This window comes from Mesoplodon bidens, assembly GCF_964165515.1.
Source record: "Mesoplodon bidens genome assembly, chromosome: 6".
Lineage (NCBI taxonomy): Eukaryota > Metazoa > Chordata > Mammalia > Artiodactyla > Ziphiidae > Mesoplodon > Mesoplodon bidens.
In genome coordinates, this window is record NC_138162.1 from 63,562,500 (window position 1) to 63,588,064 (window position 25,565).

General features: G+C 39.3%; 1 protein-coding gene across 1 annotated transcript in view; it reads right to left on the reverse strand.

The window, feature by feature from the left end:
- SNAPC3 (small nuclear RNA activating complex polypeptide 3) overlaps positions 1-24,743 on the reverse strand; it is a 37,940-nt gene extending 13,197 nt beyond the window's left edge. Inside the window, exons 1-5 of the mRNA XM_081237189.1 lie at positions 24,409-24,743; positions 23,656-23,733; positions 14,659-14,743; positions 6,725-6,829; positions 4,661-4,810 (exon numbers count right to left, since the gene is read on the reverse strand). Of these exons, the coding sequence (XP_081093315.1) occupies positions 4,661-4,810; positions 6,725-6,829; positions 14,659-14,743; positions 23,656-23,733; positions 24,409-24,728 (738 nt within the window). The 5' untranslated portion in view covers positions 24,729-24,743. The remainder of the gene's footprint in view (positions 1-4,660; positions 4,811-6,724; positions 6,830-14,658; positions 14,744-23,655; positions 23,734-24,408) is intronic.
- Positions 24,744-25,565: the final 822 nt, after the last annotated feature.

Sequence of the window (25,565 nt, forward strand, 5' to 3'; positions counted from 1 at the left end):
GAAGACTGCTTCTCCTTTAAAAGAAAAGATAAATCTTCTATTTCCTGGTGTGCATACAGCCTTGAGATTCCACTTGTTTCTCTTTAATGTTTACCTTCAAAAGCACCAAGCTGTCAAACCTGAAGAACCCAAAGATCTTAAAACCACTTTCAATATAACTCAAAAACTATGCTGGTCTCCATGCCAGTCACCCAAAAGACTGGAATACAGCCAGCCTTGTGGGGCAGACAAACATATCAAATAGTATCAGCATATTATTATAAAGCACTATAATGGACAAACGAAATGGGGCCAGAGTGGCAAACAGAGGACAGTCAAGAAGCATCTCAAATAATAAGCGAGGGAAAGGGCTTCCCACCCACGTTCAAACACTCAGAGGCATAAAAAAGTATGGTACGCTTGAGCCAGATAAATTCACTGTGGCTGAAAGATAAGGTGTAAAAGCAGGGGGTGAACAATATAGAAAGTTAACTTGAGAATCACCATTACAAAAGGCCTTATATGTCAGCCTAAGGAGCTTGGACCACAGGCAACAGAGAACCACTGAGACTTTTAGATTGGAGAATGACAGGATCAATTTTTTAAAGTTTTCAAAAAGAACGGATTTATTCTTTTAGAGCAGTTTTACGTTTATCATAAAATAGGGAGGTACAGAGGCCTCCCACACACCCCCTGCCCCCCCACACGCACAGCCTGCCCATTATCAACACCACTCACCAGAGTGGTACATTTGCTACCAAGGAGGAACCTAAACTGACACATCATAATCACCCAAAGTCCACAGCTTACTTTACAGTTCACTCCTGGTGTTCGATTTGTTTTTGAAAGACATCTTGAGTGGCAGGTATGGGACAGTCTAAAGGTGGGGAAACCAGTTAAGAGGTCTCTGTAATAGTTCCAGGAGAAGATGCTGAGGGCCCAAACTAAAGCATACTGGCAGTGGAAAAAAAGAGCCTGGAGCTATTATGGCAGGATAAACAGCAACGGACAGGAAGAGTTTCATCTGAAGAAAAAGGGAGATGGTAGAATAATGAGTTTAAGACTAACTGAGCTTGAGGTATGTGGGTTCATTTATTCAGCAAAGACTTGGGCACTTCCTCTGTGTCACATATCATCACAGGAATACATCACTGAACAAAACACAGTCCCTGCCCTCATGATTCAAGGGAAGGAAGACAGACAAATATATAACATGATGTTAGGTAGTGATGAGTGTTATTAGCATGTCAGGGGAAGAGAATACTAATATAGGGAAAGACCTCTCTGTCGAGGCAACATCTAAAAGAAGAAGAAATGAGGGAGTGAGCCATCTGAATACCTGGTGAAGAACACTCTAGGGTGAGGGAACATAAGATACAAAGGCTCTGAGCAGGACCCTGCTTAGCATACATGAGAAAGAGCAAGAATGGCAGGTTGTTTGAAGGCAACAAGTGACAAAGAGGGTGTTAGGATATGAAGTTGGGAGGCAGACAGGACCAGATAATGGACCACAGTAAGGACTTTGTATTTTATTCTAGATATAAGAGAAAGCCACTATAGACCTTCAAGCTGAAAAGCAATGGGATCTGATACTTTACAGTATCATCTGGCTGGTATAAAGGATAAACAGAAGTGTGGAAAGGGGCAGGAGGAACAGTCACTAGGCTACTGCAAAAGTCCAGGCAAGAGATGATGGTGATTTAACCAGCCTGGTACCTGTGAAGGAGCAGAGACATGGGCAGATCCTAAATATAATTTGAAAGTAGAGCCAAAGCACTTGCTGATGCCTTCAATGTGGGATGAAAAGGAAACAAAGATGATTCCAAGGTTTTTAGCTAAGTAACCAGGTGTAGAATGAGTATATTTACTGATATGGGAACACTGGGGAAAGTACAGATTTGAGGAAGAAGAGAGAACTAGAGTCTGTTTTTGAACAAATTAAGTTTGAAATGGCTATGAGACATTCAGTAATTGTCAAGGAGGCAGTTGGAAAAAATAAGTCTGGAGTTCAGAGAAGATGTTGGGATTGGAGATAAAAATCTGGGCTAGGAATCTGGATGAGATCGCCTAGGGAGTATACACAGAGGAGAGGTCTGAGGATCGATTCAAAGGGCTTAGTTACATTTACAAGTCAGGAGGATGAGAAGTATCCAGCAGAAGAATTAAAAGTCAGATAGGAAGAAAATTAGGTGGGTGTAACATTTTTTTTTTAATAAATAAATTTATTTATTTTTGGCTGCACTGGGTCTTCCTTGCTGCACACAGGCTTTCTCTAGTTGTGGCGAGTGGGGGCTACCCTTCGTTGCAGTGCGCAGCCTTCTCATTGCAGCGGCTTCTCTTGTCGCGGAGCATGGGCTCTAAGTCCGTGGGCTTCAGTAGTTGTGGCACACGGGCTCAGTAGTTGTGGCCCACGGGCCCTAGAGCGCAGGCTTCAGTAGTTGCGGCACATGGGTTTAGGTGCTCCGCGGAATGTGGGATCTTCCCAGACCAGGGGTTGAACCCGTGTCCCCTGCATTGGCAGGCAGATTCTTAATCACCGTGCCACCAGGGAAGTCCCGGTGGGTGTAACATCTTAAAAGCCAAGTGAAGAAAGTGTTTCAAGTAAGAAGGAATATTCAATTGGGTCACATGCTGATGAGAGGTCAAATAAGATGAGAACTAAGTCTATGGTGGCATCAGTAAAGTGATTTTGGTGGAGTGGTGATGAATAAAAGTGAGTGTAAGACAAAGTGGGGGGAGAAAAAGAGAAACAATGAATTGAGGTACTATTATTAATTCTTATTATTAACTCATTAACTCTTGAGACAGTTTACTGAGAAGAAAGCAGAAAGATGAGATGGTAGCTAGAGGAAGATACAGGGTCAAGAAGAGGTTTAGAATGAGAGATGGGAGATATTACAGCCCACTTGTGTACTGATGGGACAGCCAACAGAATGGAAAAAATGATGATGCAGGGAAGAGAGGGGATAAATACAAGAACAAAGTCCTTGGTTATGCAATGGCAGATGGAATCCAGTAGACACCTAGATTGGCTTTTGATAGCAGCAGGTTTAGCCCATCCGCCGTAACAGGTGCGAAGGCAGAATGCATGGGCAAATGGGTAAATGTGGGTAAAAGATAATGGAAAATTCTTTTCTGATAACTTATTTTCTCAGTGAAATTAACAGCAAGGTTTTCAGCTGAAGATAAGCCACAAGGAAAGGATGTTGGCAGTTTCAGAAGGAATAAAACAGTTACCTTGAAAAGTGGCAGAGTGTATCGACTATAGAGAGGTGGTAAAAATGCTGGGCAGCACTGAGGCTAAGTGAGAATGCCCAGTGACGCTTACAAATAATGGACCAAGAGAGAAAGAGATTTACAAAGATTGGAGTATACTTAAAACCATGAAAACTGCGGGGAAAGCCCAGAAGATCAATTTAGAATAAGAACTAAGATGAAACCTAAGTTATAATAACATCTATACGGCTGGTGATAAAGGAATGAGCAAAAAGAAGAGATTTGTGATGGTTCTTGTCCAAACTCTTATCTCCATTATAGTTGTTCTAAACATCTTAGTGATCTACAGGAGATGCTGCCCCTCTTAAGTATGCCAGTAAATCTGAGGTCCTCTGCCAGAGTTGTACCAGGTAACAGAATTAGGTCAAGCTTGCTCTATGATGAAATTCAGAAGGATCAAGGCCCTACTGTTACTGAGTAAGCAATCCCTTCTGGAAACTGTAGGTGGCCAGTCTGCCACTTGGGTCCTTTCTATCCTGATCCAATGAGTATGCAGGGTTTCTCTGTCCTTTTGAGAGCAGCACCCTGGGGAAACACCAGCAAGGACCATCACCAGATATTACATCCCTGTTTGCTTCGATCCTTGAACTAACAGGTTCTTCTATGGGCACTGATGTTCTCGGGTGGACTCCAACGCTTTGCTGGGGGCAGTTATGACAAACTCATAGAGTCTGAAAGAGAAGAGAGTGAACAGCAAATTCCAATGCTACAGTGAGGTCAAAGTGTATGAACATGGAATAGAGACCTATTGGTTAGACAATTAGGTGGCGGGTGACCTTAGAAAGAAGACTGTACAGAAAATGGTTGAGAAATAAATGGGAAATGAAGAAATCAAAACTGAATATAGCCTCATCTTTAAAAAGGTCTTGATGACAAAAAGAAGGGAAGAGGGACTTCCCTGGTGACGCAGTGGTTAAGAATCCTCCTGCCAATGCAGGGGACACAGGTTCGAGCCCTGGTCCAGGAAGATCCCACATGCCACAGAGCAAATAAGCCCATGCAGCAGAACTACTGAGCCTGCACTCTAGAGCCCACGAGCCACAACTACTGAGCCCACGTGCCACAACTACTGAAGTCCGTGCGCCTAGAGACCGTGCAAAGCAACAAAAGAGAAGCCACCACAATCAGAAGCCCGCACACTGCAATGAAGAGTGGCGCCCGCTCGCCGTAACTGGAGAAAGCCTGCGCGTAGCAATGAAGACCCAACACAGCCAAAACTCAATCAATCAGTAAATAAATTTTTTAAAAAAATAGAAGGGAAGAGATAAGCTTGATGCAATGGCATAGAAGAAGAAAGCATTTACCAGAATATTTATGAGCCTGTTCACCTAAAATCACTATTTCCTTAGCTTATTATTATTATTTCCTCTTGTTTTATGAGCGTTAGAAAAAAAAATCACCTTACTTTGCTGATGTGTTCAGGGGCTTGGTCAGGACTGTTGCTGAATTCCCCACCAATCTGGAGGTCACTGACACAGCAAATTGAATCCCTCAGTTCCGTGAGCTTTTGACTGCCCAATACCAGCATCGTCTGGTATGGTTTGTGTTCTTTGTGCTACAAGTCAGATAGTAAATAAATCAGTGTTCACTTAGAGACAAAGCAATTAAACTATAAATCCTGTCATGACCAGATCTAAATTAAGTTACTAGTTTTCTTACTTTAAGTTATTCCCATAAGATGGTGTCCTGTGTTTTCTTAGATTCTGCATTTGTCTACTCGGCATCGATTAATTATAGATCCAAACTAATCGCCAAAGTTGTTTACATCTTCCCTGTGATCCAGAGCCCATACTCTAAAACCGTCTCTTTTATCTAACTCTCATATACCAAGCCAATATTTCCGCTGTCCTAAGTCAATCCAGAGCCAGGTACCAGAAACTAGGGACAGCCTGATAGCCCAGAGGCCACTGGAATTATTTAAGATAGCCAACCCTAAACTTTTACTCTGCCCTGCCATGTCTTTCCCATGGAAACCCAATAAAGGCTGTGGCCTATGCTTTTCCCTTGCCTCCTGACTGATACTGGTGCTTCCCCCTGTGGCCCTGCATGATGTGGCATACTCCTTCCCCTCAGGAAATGTAAACAATAAAAATATTTCAATGGCACTGGCCTCTAGTGCTGTCACTCAGTCACCTCCATAAATTAAAATCCTATGAGTACAATTGAGATACTTGGTGCTGTGGTCTGACTGCTCATGTCTGTCCAAAATTCACACATTGGAAGACCCAATGTGATGGTGTTAGGAGGTGGGGCCTTTGAAGGTGATTAGGTCATGAGGGTGGAACCCTCATGAATGGGACTAGTGCCCTTATAAGAAAGAAGTATGTAACCCAGAAGACCCTCACCAGATGCCGGCATGCTGATCTTAGACTTCCAGCCTCCAGAACTGTGAGAAACAAGTTTCTGTTGCTTATAAGGTACCCAGTCTGTGCTATTTTGTTATAGCAGCCAGAATGGACTAACACACCTGGCAATAAAAATTTTTTAGTTTAAGCTAAATTTTATAATCAAGATGCTACTAAAGTGACATTAACATGAAGAGCCTTTGGAATATAACTTCACTGTCTTTTAAATTTTCTTGGAAGTTACCTCACTGAAGTCAAGCAATCTATACACTACCTGCATGTTATAAATGCAGAGGTTTGGTTTTATTGGTTTTGTTTTGCTTTGTTTTGATTGATAATTTGAGATCTTAATCAAACAAGGTAATTAGTACTATTTCCCAGATAATTCATAAAAGTCTATTTATTCACAAGTGCAATTTATGTAGAGTAGTATTTCAATGAAACCTTATCAAAGTTTATGATACATGTATTTGGAGAATCAAGAATATATACACTCTGGGGCTATGTGAACAGATGTATATGTATAACTGATTCACTTTGTTATAAAGCAGAAACTAATACACCATTGTGAAGCAATTATACTCCAATAAAGTTGTATTAAAAAAAAAGAATATATACACTCTGGGCTGGGATAGAGTTCTCTTTATTAGAGACTCCTAAGAAATTCCTGGATACCCCTGACCTGTTAACTTTCTGCATTTTCATCTAAGAAGAGCTGTCTTTAGCTAGTTCAATAACATTCCCCAAATTTTGAATCAGTGAAAAAAAAACCCACCCCCTTCCTTCGCCAGTTTTTCTTCAAAAATCAATCCTTAAGAATTCATATTTTCAGAATCATTGTGGATTTACATACATTTCCAGTTGCTACTAATACAGAAATCAGGTATACATTCTAACACTGTAACTGTAATCCTATTACTCAGATAATTTGAACTCTGACCTTATTTACCATATTCCTTATACAAAAAAGAACCCCAGAATATAGACAGAATGTCATATGAGACAGCATATGCTTGCATTTATTTTGGTTCAAATAAGGTTCCAATAATTAAACTTCAAATCATTAAATTCTTTGACAAAAGTCACTCACATTATCTGTGAATCCAAAAGGTTTTACTACTGACCTTATGAAATATAACAGGGTACAAGATATTCACAGATAGGATAAGCTCTCCTTCTTTAACCATGTCTGCTGGATTTTCAGGCTTTTTTCCTATGGCATGTGACTCCTGAAGAAGGAAAACAAGTTAATAAGACATTAAAATCAGACACTGTGACCCAGATCAGAGGCAGTGTAGAATAAGGGCTATAAACAAGGGCTTGAGTCAGCCCTGGGTTTGACTCCTAATTCCATTTCAAGAAAATTGTTAAAAACCTCTCTAAGCTTTAGTTTCATCATCTATAAAAAACAGAAAATACTTACTTTACAGAATGGTTGCTGGAAATGTATAATAAAGCATCTAATAAGACATTTGGCACTAAGTGCTTAGCAACTGATGATAAAACAGGAGTATCACCTAATGTTGGTATAATCCTGGCAGTTACTAACACTTTTACATACCTCCGCTCATATTATCATAAAAGCTATTTGACGGATGAAGCTTAGGTTCGCCAATTTACCCAAGGTAAATCAGAGTTAGATTGCAAATACAAATCTGTTTGACTCTGAATCCCGTTGTTTACTACACTGTCACATCTTGAATCCATCAATACATCACACTCTCTTTTATATGTGCTTAATAACTATAAAATAGAGGCCAGCAGGGAGGACTGGTTAAGAAGTAAAGGTGCAAAAGATGTTTTAAAAACAGATGGTAGTGACATTGTGCAAAATGGCACAGCAGGAAGCTCTAGGGCATCAGTCCCTCCAGCAAAGCAACCATTAAGATGGAAAGAGACTGGAATCAACTATTTTGGCACTCTGGAACCTCATCAGACACTTGTATCAACCAGGTGAGTGCCTGATGAAGGAGCAAGCTGCTGATCTTTCCTAGGTAAGCAGAGGGTGTAAACTAACTATGATGGGCTAAGAACTGCCATCATTTAGCCCTGTTGCAGATGTGGAGACAGCAGCCTGTGGTCTTGGAAAAGGTGGCCAACACCAGGACAAGCAGTGGGATCTTGTTCTCCAAGAGCTGGGAAGAGTGTGTTTTGGTTGGTCTGGCAATGTCCTGAGGGCCTGGTGCAGATACTTGCCTTCAGTTTTACCAGCAGTGGCTTCCCCCAGCAGCATCTACTGGAAAATTTAAAGACACAGGACCCTTTGTGGAGTCAGACATTTAAGGAAATCTTAGTCAGGTCACTGGCTGACCAAAGTGATAATTAATCAGAAACATCAGTGACCATACGGGCATACCTTGGAGATATCACAGGTTCACCTCCAGACCACCGCAGTAACAAATACGGCAATAAAGTGAATCATATGAATTTTTTGGTTTCCCAATGCACATAAGTTATATTTACACTATACTGTACTCTGTTAAGTGTGCAATAATAGCATTATGCCCCAAAAAACAATGTACAGACCGCAATTTAAAACACTTTTTGCTAAAAAATGCTATCTTCTGAGCCTCAACAAGTTGTAGTAATAATGTCAATGTTCACTGATCATATAGATCACCAAAATAAATACAATAATGAAAAAGTTTGAAATATTGTGGGAATTACCAAAATGTGACAGAGACATCAAGTGAGCAAATGCTGTTGGAAAAATGGTACAATAGACTTACTCAATGGAGGGTTACCACAAACCTTCACTTTGTAAAAAAACGCAATATCTGTGAAGTATATAATCAAGTGCAATAAAATACGGTATGCCTGTACACAACAAGGACTACACATTGGAAAAACAGTTTGGAAACGTCACAAACAGGTCCAGCTCTCAACAAGTAAAGAACACACTCAGAATGTCTAGTTCTCAACAAAAACTTATAAAATACACAAAGAAACAGGAAAATATTGCCCATTCACAAGAAAAAAAGAATTTGACAGAAACTACCATTGAGAAAGCCCAAACATTGAAATTACTAGTCTAAGGTGTTAAATCAGCTGTCTTAAACGCACTCAGTTAGCTAAAGGAAACCATAAACAAAGAACTAAAGGAAATCAGGTGCCTCAATAAGATTAAAAGATGATTTCTCAGGACTTGCCTGGTGGTCCAGTGGGTAAGACTCCACGCTCCGAAGGCAGGGGGCCCAGGTTCGATCCCTGGGTCAGGGAACTAGATCCCGCAGGGATGCCACAACTAAAAAGTCCACATGCCATGACTAAGAAGTCCACATGCCGCAACTAAGAGTCCGCGTGCTACAACTAAGACCCGGCACAGCCAAAAATAATAAATAAATAACAAACAAACATATTTTTTTAAAAAAGATGGTTTCTCACCAGTAACCACGTAGATAAGAAGGTAGTGCAATGATATATTTAAAGTTGTGAAAAAAAACGAAACAGTCAACCAAGAATTCTACACCCTGCAAAACTAGCCTTCAGGAATGAAGGAGAAACTAAGCCATTTTCAGATAAACAAAAGCTGAGGGAGTTCATTACCAGTAGACCTGCCCTATAAGAAATGTTAAAGAGAATTCTTCAGCCTGAGATGAAGACACTAGACAGTAACTTGAATCTATAAGAAATAAGGAACACTGGTAAAGGTAAAAACATAAGTAAATATAAAAGTCAGAATTACTGTACTTTTGGTTTGTAACTTCTTTTTTTCCTTATGTGATTTCAACAGCAAATGCCTAAAACAATATTTATAAACTATGTTAACAGACACGTAATATATAAAGATGTTATCTGTGACAATCACAATATAAAGGGAAGAGACGGAGAGGTATAGGACTATATATATATATATATATATACACACACACTACTGAAAAAGTTGGTATTACTAAAACTAGGTTGTTCTATGTTTAAGATGTTAATTTTAATCTGCAAGGTAACCACTAAGAAAATAAGAACACATACAGAAGGAAAACAGAATGGAGTCAAAAGGATACACCACAAAAATTCAGTTAAATACAAACTGAATGGAAGAACTGAAGAACAAAAAACATATATGACATACAAATAGCTAAATAGCAGAGGTAAATCCTCATCAGTAATTACTCTAAATGTAAATGGACTAAACTCTCCTATTAAAAAGGCAGAAGACTGGCAGGTTGGATAAAACTAGATCCATCTATGCACTCTCTACAACAGACAGACTTTAGATATGAAGACACAAAGAGACTGAAAGTAAAAGATGGAAAAAGATATTCCATACAAATAATAACCAAAAGAAAGCTGAGGGTGCTATATTACTGTCAAACAAAATAGACTTTAAGTCAAAGAAAGGTCACAAGAGACAAAGAAGGGCATTATATATTGATAAAAGATACAATCCAGCAAGATACAATACTTATATGCAGCTAACAACAGAACTTCACAAGATATAAAGGGAAAACTGACAGAACTGAAGGGAAAACAGATGGTTTCTACAATAATACTTGGAGATTTCAATACCTCACCCTCAACAATAAGTAGAACATCCATATGGAAAATTAATAAGGAGATAGAAGACTTGAACAACACTAGAAACCAGTTAGAACTAACAGACATATATAGAACACTCTATCCAACAATAGCAGAATATACATGCTTTTCAAGGGCACAGGGACCATTCTCTAGGATAGACCACCAAGTGTTAATAAATTTTAAAAATTAAAATCATTAAAAGTATCATTTCTGGAACCTCCCTGGTGGCGCAGTGGTTAAGAATCCGCCTGCCAATGCAGGGGACATGGGTTCAATCCCTGGTCCAGGAAGATCCCACATGCCGTGGAGCAATGAAGCCCATGCGCCACAACTACTGAGCCTGAGCTCTAGAGCCCATGAGCCACAACTACTGAGCCCATGTGCCACAACTACTGAAGCCCAAGGGCCTAGAGCCACTGCAATGAAAAGCCTGCACGCCGCAACAAAGAGTAGCCCCCACTTGCTGCAACTAGAGAAAGCCCGCATGCAGCAACGAAGACCCAACGCAGCCAAAAATAAATAAATAAAATAAATATATATTTTTAAAAAGTATCATTTCTGATCACAATGGAATGAAACTAGAAATCAGTAACAGGAGGAAAACTGAAAAATTCCATGTAGAAATTAAACAGCATGCTTTTAAACAACCAATGGGTCAAAAAAGAAATCACAAGGGAAATTACAAAATACTTTGAAACAAATGAAAACAAAAACACAACATAAGAAACTTATGGGGGCTTCCCTGGTGGCGCAGTGGTTGGGAGTCCGCCTGCCAATGCAGGAGACACAGGTTCGAGCCCTGGTCTGGGATGATCCCACATGCCGCGGAGCAACTGGGCCCATGAGCCACAACTACTGAGCCTGCGCATCTGGAGCCTGTGCTCCGCAACAAGAGAGGCCACGATAGTGAGAGGCCCGTGGCACCATGATGAAGAGTGGCCCCCGCTTGCCGCACCTAGAGAAAGCCCTTGCACAGAAACACAGCAAAAATAAATATGTAAATAAATTAAAAAAAAAAAGAAAGAAACTTATGGGATGCAGCAAAAGCAGTACAAAGAGGGAAACTTATAGCTCTAAACATCTACATTAGAAAAGAACAATCTCAAACCAATAACCTAAGGAACAAGAAAAAGAAAACTAAACCCAAAGCTAGCAGAAGGAAGGAAATAAATCAAAACTAACTCAAGAAGAAATAGAAAATGTGAATGGACCTGTAACAAGTAAGAAAATTAAATCAGAAATTAAAAACCTCCTAACAAAGAAAAGCCCAGGACCAGATGGCTTCACTGGTGAATTTATCAATCCTTCCTGAAGTCCTCCAAAAAATCTGAAGAGGAGGGAATACTTCCTAACTCATTCTATGAGATCAGCATACTCTGATACCAAAGTCAGACAAAGACAATATGAGAAAACTACAGGCCAACATCCCTTATAAATATAAATACAAAAATTCTCAACAAAATACTAGCAAAACAAGTTCAACAGCATATAAAAGGGATCACATATCACAACCAAGTGGGATTCATCCTCAGGATGCAAGGGTAGTTCAACAAATGCAAATCAATGTAATATACCACACTAATAGAATGATGGAAAAAAACACATCATCTCAATTGATGCAGAAAAAACATTTGACAAAATCCAATACCCTTTCTTGATAAAAACATTAAATAAAATAGGAATCGAAGAGAACTTACTCAATATGATAAAAGTCATATATGAAAAACCCACAGCTAAACTAATACCCAATAGTTAAAGATTGATAAGGATGTACACTTCTGCCACTTCTATTCAACAAAGTACTAGAGAAATTCTAGCCAGAGAAATTAGGGGGAAAAGGAAGGAAAGAAGGAAGGAAGGAAGGAAGGAAGGAAGGAAGGAAGGAAGGAAGGAAGGAAGGAAGGGAGGAAGGGAGGAAGGGAGGAAGGGAGGAAGACAGGTCAAGTGAGCAACCAAATTGGAAAAGAATAAAGTTATCTCTTCTATGTAAAAAATCCTAAAGAACTCACACACACAAAAAATCCTGTTAGAGCTAATAAATTTAGCAAAGTTGCAGGATATAAAACCAACACAAAAATCAGTTGTATTTCTATACAATAGCAATGAACAATTTGAAAAGAATATTAAGAAAACAATTCCATTTAAAATAGCAAGGAAAGAAATAAAATACTTAGTAAACAATTTAAGAAAGGAGATGAAAGACTTGTACACACAAAAAAACTACAAAATGTTGCTGAACAAAATTAAAGACAACCTAAACAAACTGAAAGACATCTTTTGTTCATGGATTGGAAGACAGTATCCAATTTGGTAGTATAATGCTACCCAAAACAATATAAAGATTTGATGCAATCCCTATCAAAACCTCAATGCTTTTTTTGTTATTACAGAAATAGAAAAACTCATCCTAAAATTCGTATGGAATTTCAAGGGACCATGAATAGTGAAAACAATTTTGAAAAAGAACAAAATTGGAAGACTAACATTTCCAAATTTCAAAAATGACCACAAAGCCACAGTAATCAAAACAATGTGGTACCAGGATATGGACAGACATACAGACCAATGAAATAGAATAGAGAACTCAGAAATAAACCTTATTTGGTCAACTGACTTTTAACAAAGGTACCAAAACCACTCAATAGGGAATGGACAGTCTTTTGTGCTGAGAAAACTGAATATCCACATGCAGAAGAATGAAGTTGAACCTTTACCTTATACCATACATAAAAATTAACTAAAAATGGATCAACTTAAGAGCTAAAACTATAAAACTCTTATAGAAAACAGGGTAAAATAAAATCTTCATGACGTTGGATTTGGCGATTGTTTCTTAAGTATGACATCAAAAGCACAAATAACGAAAGAAAAAAACAGATAACTTGTATTTTATCAAATTTTTAAACTTTTGTATATCAAAGGACACTATCAAGAGAGTAAAAAGACAATCCACAGAATGGAAGAAAATATTTTAAAGTTATACATATGGTAAGCGTCTAGTATCCAGAACATACAAAGAACTCACAACTCAAAAACAAAGAGACAAACGAGCCAATTTAAATACTGGCAAAGGACTCAAAGGACTTTAATAGACCTTTCTCCAAAGAAAATATACAAATGGCCAAAAAGCACACGAAAAGATGCCCAACATCAATAATCATTAGGGAAATGCAAATCAAAACCATAATGAATACCACTTCACACCCATTAAGATGGCTATTATCAAAGCCTAGAAAATAATAAATGCTGACAAGAATGTGGAGAAACTGAAACATTCCCACATTGCTTGTGGGAATATAAAATAATTCAACCCCTGTGGAAAACAGTTTGGTAGTTCCTCAAAATATTAAACCTAGAATTACCATACGACCAAGCAATTCCACTCCTTGGTATATACTGAAAAGAGCTGAAAATGGACTCAAACAGATACTTGTACACTAATGTTCATTATAGCATCATTTACAAGAGCCAAAAGCAGCTATTACCCAAATGTCCAACAACAGATGAATAAACAAAATGTGGTATATCCATACAATGGAATATTGTTCAGCCATAAAAAGGAATGAAGTTCTCATGCATGCTACAGCATGGAAGAACCATTAAAACATTATAGTAAGTAAAATAGGCCAGATACAAAAAGAACAAATACTGCATGATTCTACTTATATGAAATATTTATAATAGGCAAATCCACAGAAATGGAAAGTAGAACAGAGGTTACCAGGGGCTGGGGGAAGGGAGAATGGGGAGTTGGTGTTAATGGGTATACAATTTCTGTTTGGGATGATGAAAAAGTTCAGAAAATAGTGGTGATGCTTACACAGCATTGTGAATGTACTTAATGCCACTTAAATGAACATTTAAAATGGTTAAAATGTTAAATTTTATGTTATGTAAATTCTACAATTATAAAAATAAGTGAGAGAGAACAGATGTCCTTCTGCACTATTAAGTGCCTAAAACAGCATTTGGCTCGTAATAAGTTGTCAAGAACATGTACTGAATGAACCTATCATGTCTACTAACACTTAATTCCTCATTATTCACCATCTTAAATTATTCTGAGGGTTTTAGCTAAGAAATAATGGATTAGAAAAGAATATAGTTAAACCAAAATCAGGAGCAGAACAAAAATATCAGAAAGAGGGTGATGAAAGGCATGAAATAAGCCTAATACAGAGGGCAAGACCAAAGTAAAAGCAAAAATAAAGGCTGAGATCTGACAGGAAAATGTGCCATCCCTTGAATTTTTTTCCTTTTTTTTGGCTGCACTGCATGGCTTGCGGGATCTTAGTTCCCCAACCAGGGATTGAATCTGTGCCCTCAGCAGTGAAAGTGGAGTCCTAACCATTGGACTGCCAGGGAATTCCCCATCACTTGAATTTTATTGATCTTTTTCTCCTACTAGTTCCCAGTCCCAGTGAAGTTTCTCTAATTTGTTTCTAATTAAGCACATCCAATATAAAGCCACCATACAGTCATCACTAACATCAATGAGAGTTTGTTTCATGGGAAAAGGTGGAAAAGATAAGACATTTACCATCTCATAAGCAAATGTTTCTTGTCTGCAGACCCGGTCTATCGTTATCGTTTCTTCTCGGTGTTCCAGCAGTCTCTTTCTAACCCTGTTACAAGAAAAATCAAACTTCAACATTCTTTACTGGGGCTTCAAAAATATCTTTAATATTTAGCTTTTTATTCTGAACTAATTTTAGACTTAAAGAAAGGCTGCAAAAATAGTACAAAGAATTCCTTTATATCTCTTACCTGGCTTTCCCTGTTAACATCTTACATGTTCATAGAATAATTATCAAGACCAGGAAATTAACATTAATACAGTATTATTAACTAAAGAACTTCTTTGAATTTCACAAATTTTTAACTTTAGTGCCTCTTTTTTTTGTCCCAGGATCCTATTCAGACACCACATTGCATTTCTAATTTCTCCTTTCCCCTCCAGTACTTTACAGTTCCTCAGTCGCTGTCTTTCATGACCTTGACACTTTCAAAGAGCCCTAATCAGTGTTTTTATAGAAAGTCCCTCAATTTGGGTTTCATTGCTGTTGCCTCATAATTGGAGTAAGCTTATAAACTTTTGACAAGAATACCACAAAAATGATGTTTTCCTCCTTCTCACTGTATCATCCTGATGTTCATAATGTTAATATTAGTATGTCTTATTCCTGTAGATATCTACCTTGGTTAAGCTCCTGTCTGCCAGGTTCCTACACTACAAAGATATTTTCTTTTCCTTTGTCCCTGATAAGTGTTTGCGGGGAGATATTTTGAGACTATGCAAATCTTGTTTCTCCTCAAACTCTCATCCAGGAATTTTAGCAGTCACCAGTAGATTTTGTCTACAACACTTATTACTGTGGTTTATACCTAACAGTGATTCTCTATTTTCCTCCTTTAACATTTATTCATTGGTATTATGAGGAAGACCTGCCTCTTTCTTCCTATTTATTTATTTATTTGGTTATTTATATTATTTGTATGAACTCATAAATATTTACTTTATTCTATGGGTTAAAATCTAATACTATTGTTATTCTGTTGCTCAAATTATTCTAGTTTTGGCCACTAGGAACTCCTTCAACTTGGCTCTGTTCTTTCAACAAGTCATCTTTTTTTTTTTTTTTTCTTGTTAAGCATTTCCTTACTTTCTGGCACCACAGAAGATGCTCAAGGCTCACCCTGTATTTTCGTGTCTCAGCCCTGGAATCAACCACTTCTCCTAGGAGCCCTAGTTCCTTCACTGGAGAGAGGTTTAGACACCTGTACCTGAGCATGAGGTGTTCTCATTGTTACCACAGTCACTGCTCCAGGACTCTCAGCAGAGAGAGGTACAAAACATACATATATATACTAAACCACACATGTACAAATATCTGTTTCTGTATTTTTCTGTTTATATATTTTTTAACTTCAATAATGTAGTTTATTTAACCCAATACTCTGTTATATATTTTTAAAGCCATTGAGTTTATACTAATACTTCTAATCCCAAACTAAAATCAGGATTCATTTTAGCCTTCAACCTTTCCTTGTTTATAACTTTTCTCCACAAGTAAGAAACCCAGCTCCCTTTATCTATAATCTATTCACTTACACGTTCAGTTCTTTAAAAAACATGGTTTCAGAATTGCTAACCTACACCCCTGTGAAAAACACTAAAAATTAGTAGTTCTTTTTGTCTTCAGCCTTACAACACTGAATCCAAGTACACTTTTTTTGTTTTGTTTTTTTTTGCAGTACTCGGGCCTCTCACTGTTGTGGCCTCTCCTGCTGCGGAGCACAGGCTCCAGACACGCAGGCTCAGCAGCCATGGCTCATGGGCCCAGCCGCTCCGTGGCATGTGGGATCTTCCCGGACCGGGGCACGAACCCGTGTCCCCTGCATCAGCAGGCGGACTCTCAACCACTGCGCCACCAGCGAAGCCCCCAAGTACACTTTTATGCAGAATCAGATTAGATCTTTCTTACTAATTCTCTTCAGTGTTGTTATGCCATTCATTTGTAACACAATTAGACTCATTTGTTAGTTTTCATGTTCTATTTTGGGTCTCCCCCTACATCTTGGCTGGTTTTAATTGTCTGATTACTTTTGGGTTGTGTAAAATATATGTGAAACACTACTATGATTCTAAGAGTTATAAAAAGTATACATATTCACAGAAGTATCATTCCCTCTTTGTCCCAACCACTAACCTGTACCTATTTCCTCCTTTCTTTCCACCTCTGTCCTACCCACCCACCACAGGCCACCAATCTCTACAGTCTGGTTTACCCTCTCCATTTCTTTTGTTCAAATACACAGATACCTATGTATTTTCTTATATTCCTTCTTGTGTCAGTCTGAGTTCAATTAGGAGAAAAAAACTAAACAGTAATTTGAACAGAGAAAGCTTAATCTAAAGAATTATTAACTTTTAACAGAGGACTGGAGTAATGAGGGACTGGCAAGTAAGAAGTAGAGAACGCTAGAGAATACAGGAAGAGCATACAAGGAACCCTACCCCTTGTGCTAAGAACGAATACCCAAGGAAGGGTCCCTTTTCTTCCCCCAGGACTGAGAGCCAGACCCTGTTGGAGAGGAAATGGCTGTGACTCGCTGAATGGCAGAGAAGTTGCTAGGGTGCATCAGTGGAAACTGCTGGAAATCTGCCCTCAAGGGTGTCAGGAAAAGCTTTTCCAGGGAGGTTTCAAGGGGAGTGGAGTGGCAGGGAAAGCTCTGTGTTACTGACTGCCGGGTACTGCGGGAGCTGGATGCTGGGGAAGCTGTGTGCGCTGCAGGACCCTGCTGAGCCAGCACATGGCACAAAGAAGCAGAACTCCTTCCTCATGCAAAGTCTCTCCTGTGCCCTTTACTGACAAAGCTTAATACTGTGCCAGTTGGGAAAGGAAAAATATTTTAAAGAGCTGAGACTCATTTTTACAGAGCAGGCGAAAAGGGTACACTTTTAGATGAGAGCCAGTAAATTGATACCCAGTGAAACTTCTTTTTTCCAAGAAGGGTAACATATGCTTCTGGGCTTTGCTTTTGTCACGTAACAGTATTTCCTAGAAATCTCTCTACTGGTTCATCCTTCCTAATCCTTTAGCACAGCTACACAATACTGCACTGTGTGGATGTCCTATAATTTCTTCAACACTATCCTATGTATGTATATTTAGGATATTTCAAATATTTGCTATTACAAATAATGCTGCAACGAATAACCTTATGCATAATAAATTTTCATATTGTTGGAGGTATATCTTCAGTAGAGATTGCCAGAAGTGGGACTGCTAAGTGCCTATGTAATTTTGTGTTGAGCATTACCCGATTTCCCTAGAGGAGGGCTGTTATCAATTTACGTTTCTATCAGGAATGTCTGAAAATGCCTGCTTCCCTCAGCCTCATCAAAAGAATGTATATTTTAAAATTTGTGCCAGTCTGATAGGAGAAAAAAGGTATCTGTCATTTTAACTTGCATTTCTCTAATAATGAATCTGCATGAACATTTTTTCACGTTTGTAAGTCATTTTTATATCTTTTTTGTGTGTGAGTTATTGGTTCATATCTTTTCCCCATTTTCCCTTTGGGTTTTTGGTCTTTGTCCCTCAACTTTTAAGGTATTATATATTTGGGTTACCAGCTCTTTGTGTATATGTTATATTTTCTCCAAGTCTGGCAGCTGTCTTTTGACTTTGTTTATGGTGTTTTTTGTCATGCAAAATTTAAAATTTTTATAGGTAGTCAATTTTATCAATCTTTTCCTTTTATTACCTCTGGATTTAAATCATAGTTAGAAAGCCTTTCACTACACCAAGGTAGGTATGTTTCACTTTCTACATTTTGATCCCAATCCCTCTGGAGTTTATTCTTGTGTATAGCGTCATACTAAATTTCCATATGCATTTGAATCTAACTGGACTTTCTCTTCTATTCCACTGGTCTATTTGTCTATTCATGAACTAGTACCCACTGTTTTAATTATAAAGACTTTGTAGTATATTTTAATATATGGTAAAATTACCAGGCACTCACAATTTTCTCCTCCTCACCCAGTTTTTTTCCTAGCTATTCTTGAATATATTCCATATGAACTTTATTATCAACTGTCTAACTCCAAAAAATAACCAGTGTTTTTAGTATTTTTATTGGGATTGCACTTAATCTGTAAATTAACTTAGAAAGAACTAACAACATTATAATGCTTAGTATTCCTATTCAAGAAAAGAGGCTATCTTTCAATGTTTTAAAGATTTTTTGAGTCTTTCAGGAGGGTTTAAAATTTTCCCTTACCTCAGTTTTACACATTTCTTGTTAAATTTATTCTTAAGTATTTAACCTTTTTGACTATTGTAAATGGGATTTTCCTCCACTATTATGTCCTCTAATTGTTTACTGTTTGTATCTACAAAGGCTATTTTTTTTATTTATCAATTTTGTATCCTGTTCTTACACTAAATTCTTTGTTGGTTTCTGTCTGTTTTAGCATTGATTTCTTTTCCAGGTAATACCATTAAATCATTCACAAATAGAACTAGTTTTTCTTCTTTATCTACTCTTATGCTTCTAATTGATTCCACTTGTCAAACTGCATGGCTAATCCTATAATACAATGCTGCAAAGCAGTGAGATACTAGGCATGCTTGCTTATTCCAAATCTTAGCAGAAATACATGTACTGCTTCTCTATTAAGTAAGATACTAGCTTTACAACTAAGGTATATATATTTTACCACGTTGTAACAGTAGCCCTGTTAGAACAGTTCCATGTTAGAATGGCCTGATTTTTGTTTTTGTTAGTAAATTCTAGTTTTATTATGTTGTGATCAGAGAGTGCTGTTTGTTTTATTTCTACTCAATGGATGTTATGATGTTTCCTAATATATAACCAACTTTTGTGAATGTGTCACGCAGTCTCTAACACAGGGTTATAAATTTTATGTATATGTATGTATCTCCATAAGACATATCCTACTGATTATGTTGTTTAGAGCTCTTACCTCCTCACTTTTTTTAGCCAGTTGATCTGTCTTGTGCTGAGATTGGTGTATTAAAGTGCCCTATTGTTAGTGTGTTTCTAGCTATGTTTCCTTGTATCCCCTATAGTTTTGTTTTTGTTTTGTTTTGTTTTGTTTTGTTTTTTGTTTTTTTTTTGCGGTACGCGGGCCTCTCACTGTTGTGGCCTCTCCCATTGCGGAGCACAGGCTCCGGACGCGCAGGCTCAGCTGCCATGGCTCACGGGCCCAGCTGCTCCGCGGCATGTGGGATCTTCCCAGACCGGGGCACGAACCCATGTCCCCTGCATCGGCAGGCGGATTCTCAACCACTGCGCCACCAGGGAAGCCCTATAGTTTTGTTTTATAAAGTTGGTTGCTGTATTCTTTGGGGTATATATATTTATAAGTATTCTATCTTAACTGTGGTTTGTGGCTTTTAGCACTAAAATGTGTCCTTTGTCATATTTAATGTTTGGGGACTTGAATTTTATTAGTCTGTTATCAGGACCATTACATCTGCTCAATTTTTCTTTCCATTTATCTGGTATACTTTTGTCCCACCATTTATTTTTAGCCTCTCTGAATTACTTTATTTTAGATGTGTCTGTTGTCTCTGCAAGGTTTTTGTTTTGTGAGCCTAATCTAAACCCTTTTATGAGACTGGAGAAAAACTGATGCCTTTGGCCTCAATTCTATTACATTTTCTAATTGTATGTATTTTGTTATATTAGCTGTTTTTTTTCATTATGAGACGTGTCTTTCTGCTTGTCTATTTTTTTTAATTTATTTATTTATTTTTGGCTGTGTTGGGTCTTCGTTCCTGTGTGAGGGCTTTCTCTAGTTGCAGCAAGCAGGGGCCACTCTTCATCATGGTGCCACGGGCCTCTCACTATCGTGGCCTCTCTTGTTGCGGAGCACAGGCTCCAGACACGCAGGCTCAGTAGTTGTGGCTCACGGGCCTAGTTGCTCCGCGGCATGTGGGATCTGCCCAGACCAGGGCTTGAACCTGTGTTCCCTGCATTGGCTGGCAGATTCTCAACCACTGCACCACCAGGGAAGCCCTGCTTGTCTATTTTTTAGAAATTGCAGAGGGAGGTTTGGTCTTTGCATTTTTGTTCCAGTGGTTACCTTTGTATTTATATATTTTTTAATGCCCCTTGTTACCCATTTTCTCTCTGAAATATAACTGTTTTACTAGGACACATCTCAGAGTTGATAATTCTGAGTTAATTTTCCCAGGTAACCAGTGAGCCCTTTTAATTTGTTTGGGTTTTCTTCCCCATTCTGGAAATTTTTCTTAGATTATATTCTTAAATATTCTATTTACAAGCTACTGTATTAAAAACAATGTTGCTGGGGCTTCCCTGGTGGCGCAGTGGTTGAGAGTCCGCCTGCCGATGCGGGGGACACGGGTTCGTGCCGCGGTCTGGGAGGATCGCACATGCCGCGGAGCAGCTGGGCCCATGAGCCTGTGCGTCCAGAGGCTGTGCTCCGCAACGGGAGAGGCCACAACAGTGAGAGGCCTGCGTACCGCAAAAAAACAAAAACAAAACAATGTTGCTTAACCTCTGGAGAAAAGAAGAAGTGCTAGAAATGTATTTTATGCCACAATAACGGGGTCATGTACTTAGGTTTTGTTTTTACTTTACGTTTTTAAGTTATTGGTAGGGAAAAGAAAGGAAGGTTTAGTGAAAGAGAAAGCATAGAGATACAGATTTTTGGTTTTTGGCATAAGCCTAATTCACTTGTGGTACTGTTAAGATTAAGATTCGTCTTATTTTAAATATAATAGTTTTAAAGTACATCAAAATATTCCCAGCTAAGGAATGCTGCACTAACTCCTTTTACATTAGATTATACATATAATTCTACTCACATTTCCTATGGAAGGGACTAGAAGACAACCAAGGAGATCCAGTTGATCTAGTAACAGAAAATAGCCAGGGGAAGCACTGTGTAAAGCAGTCTGAAAATTACTATTTCACATAGCTCAATAACATCATTATAAGCCAATTAGCATGTAATTAACTACAGAAAAAAAAAGTCTGCTTTATAAATATCATCAACTTTCTTCTTTTAGCCAATCTCTAAAAAATCACTTCCTTAGGTTATGCAAGTTTCATTTATTCCACTCATTCTACAAATATCTACTGACTCCCTATTATTATATGCCAAAATTCTAGGAATGAGGGACATGGCAGTGGGTATGACAGACACAGCTTATGGAACTTTTAAGTCTAGCTAGAAAACAAAAAATTAAATAAGTACAGTATAAGTGTGAAGAGTATTTCAACAGAGAAGTATCGGCGGCTACATGAGCATAAAAGGGGAGCTAGATGGAGTCCTTAGTCCTTCAGCTAAAACTTGAAAGATGAGTAGAAGTCAGCCAGACCGGGGGATAAGGAAGTGTGAGTGTTCTAGGCAAAGGCCTAGGATGAGAGAGCACATTCTACGAACTGAAAAACAGTGTAACATGGCTGGAGCACTGCAGGGATGTAGGGCCAAAAAGATCAGCAAGATCCATTCTATAGAGAACCTTGTGATCCATTTAAGAACTCAGGACTATGCCTAAGAACCATTGAAAGATTTTATGTAAGAGAGTGAGACAATCAGATGTGCATTTTAGAAAAAAATCCAAATAATCAATCAACAATAGTTAAAAGGTACCAAATGGAGTAAAGCAGTCCTACAGGCTTAAGGGCAATTCACAGATGAAGGAGCTTGGACTCTAAATGAGCCTTCAAGGACTTTAGAAATGTTAAAAGAATTCTAGACATTACAAGTGTATCCATTTCTAAAGGGAGATAGATGGGTTGTAGAGATGTGGAAATGAATGTTAGGGACTCAAAGACTGGTTAGGTTAGGGTTCACTTGGGAGAGGGGCCACGTGCATCCTGAGGCACTGAAAGAGAAAATGGTTGAAAACAAGTCAAGAAAGGCAGATCTGGGCTATGTGGAAGGTTTCAAATGTCTAAGTAAAAAAATCTGAAATTTGCCCATAGAGGAGAGGTTGATTTCTCAATTTCTCAGCAAATGAGCCTGCTTAGGTGATAGCAGGATGGATAAGTCAGGAGAAAACACAGGACATAGGAAAGACAGGAACCTTTTATAGTGCTTCAAGTGTTGCTAATGTAAGTGTTAGCAACAGGGATAAGAGAAACAGACTTGGCAATTACAAAAATAACCCAACAACAAGGTAGGGTTGAAACGCCTGCCTAAATTTTTGAGGGGGACAATAGAAAGGGTAGGATAAAGGAAGACAACATAGCTGAGATGGTGCAAAGTAAGCGGGCTACAAACTGGAAATTACAAATTTCACTATTCCATGCAGTTTCTCTATAATAGTATTACCATAGAGCAGCCTTTCTCAAAATGTGGTTGGCAGACCGGAATTGATCTATGAGCTATTTGTTTTCCAATCAGTACAGACAATGAGAGTAAGCATTTAGAAATGTTCACACCTATATGACAGTAATATTACTGTTGAATTTAATGATAAAAAACTTGGAGTTTTATTATGTTTGCCTTTTAATTTCATTTTTCTAGTAATTCATTTTTATCCTAATTTACAAAAGTATGGATCTGACAGAAAATTTTAAAACACGAGTCCTTTACCACACTATCAGAGTATTTAGCTTGCCACCCCAAAATCTAAGCGGATTAACTGTACCTTTGTAAACACTTAAAAATAAACACCAATTTGAATATGGACTGGATATTAGAGATAATGCTGTTACTGTTAATTTTCTTAGGTATAATAATACCACTCTGATTAAGTAGTAGGATCATACTTTTAGAAGCCATACGCTGATGTACTTAGCGGTAAATTTATCAGGTCTGCAACTTACTGAATGGTTCAGCAACAGAAAAAGACACACACGAGGTATCTCAAACACATACAGCTAAAGCCAATACGGCCACATGTCAACAATGGTTGAATTTAGGAGGTGGGATAACAATACCATACTGTCAACTTTCGAATAATATAATGTTGAAAAAAATATTTAAATAAGTAGCAAGTAACAAAAGCAAAGTCCTCCATACCCCAAAGTCACTAGGTCAGTATTTTCTGGGATGACTTCTGGATCCTCCCCTTCCTCAAGGCACTGCAGTTTATCAAGACTAAAACAAAAACAAACAAACAAAGCAATCACCGCATCCTGTCCTTAGCAAGCAGGGGTTGTGTCCTAAATACATCACTGAATAATTAAGCAATCAAATAACCAGAATTAAAGGCGAATTCTGTGCAAGTATTCTATAAAGAAAGGGATATATGGCTGGTTGAAGGAGGCCAATACTGTTAAATGGAGAAAGAGATCGTTATTTTAATATTTTCATTTAAAATAAGGCACTTTGAAGAATATCTCAATAACAGCATACCCAGGAGGTCCCCAAAAGAGACCAGAGATAATCAAAGTTTTGACACTGTTGTGGTTAAATCTCCTTCCAGCCTCATCATAAACTAAGGTTCCTCCGTCGTCAAAGTGTCTTGTCAAAGACAGATACACGTCGCTGTTACTGATTGCTTTCCTACATTAATAAGCACTTTAAAAACTAGTGAATAGAAAAATTAATCTTTCATGTGGCTCTCTCGTCCCTTCAATTCCACTAGCAGAAATTGTGCATTCCCATCACGGGACTTCTCCCGTTGTTCCGGGAAAGCTTTGATAGGGCGGCCCTTCTACCCCGGGGAGTAAACCACAGACCCGCCCCCACGATGAGGCCCAGGGGCGCGCAGGAGCAAGGCTGCACCCGGGTTGACTCCAAGCCGCAAGAGCCCCTCGGCCCCGCACTCACCCGCACACCGCCCTCAGCTCGGCTGCCGCTTCCAGGCTGCAGCCCAGATCCCGGGCCACGGCCTCATCCTCCCGGCCGGGGTCTGCAACCCCTCGGCCCCCGGGCAGCGCCGGTGCCGGCGGCTCCTTCAGCGACAAGTCCCCTTCACCGCGCAGCCGGCCAAGCCACAACTCCCCGAAAGCGGCCACATGGAAAACGCGCGTATTCAACTCAGGAAGCTCGTAGTCTGGGAAGTTGCAGCCGCCACTGCTGGGAACAGGGTTCTGCCTGCCACCCACCCCGCCGCCGCATGTTGAGCCGCCCCTGCTGCCTTCAGCCATGTTCGCCCCTCTCCCTTCCCGGCGAAAAGCGGCTGATCAAGGCCTCGCGGGGCTTGCTGGGTCTTGTAGTTGCGCGTAGCCCGGGCCGGCGAGCAACTGGGCTGCACTGGCGCAGCTTTAGACACTACGTTTCCCGTCAGGCCCCGAGTTGGGCCCGCCCCCGGGCGCGGCGGCACAAGCCTCCGCGTGCAGGGCTTGAACTCATTGTTCTCTGGTCTTGGCTCACAAGAGAGCGGCTGCGGTTTTCTTTTCACCGCAGCTTGTCTGGGTGGGTTCTCAGCCCGCTCGGTTACGCAGCATCGCTCTATGCGGGATAGGGCGGTTTTGGCACGCCCCTTGGTCCCCCTTGTTGTTTTCCTTTCGGCCCTGAGGTGCGGAACTTTTCCTTGACTCCAGGGTTCGAGAGCTGCGCTGCTGCCTCACTGCCCCAAAGCCTGAGAGACTTGAGGGTCGAAGTCTGAGACCCGGGGCACGACTGGCCCTCCAGGTCCGGTTCGTTTAGAGTGTTTTAAGGTGTTTGGAGTGTTTTAAGTTTCCTTCTTGCTCTGATATCCTACGGCCCCATGTTAGTGTGTATATACGTATCATTGCTGTACACGCGCAGAATAATGTTTGTTGAGCGCCTACTGTGTATCAGACGCTGTACAGTATTATCCCTAACGTATATTTTTAAAAATCACAACAGCTTTTACAGGCAGGTATTATCATCCCAGTTGTGCTGTTGAGGAAGGAGTTAACTGCTAGGAAATAGAAGCAAGGTCGGAACTCTGGGATTTTATCTGTAAACTAAGAAACTCTCCCTCCAATCTGAGGACCTGAGGATGTGCCCTTAGACAT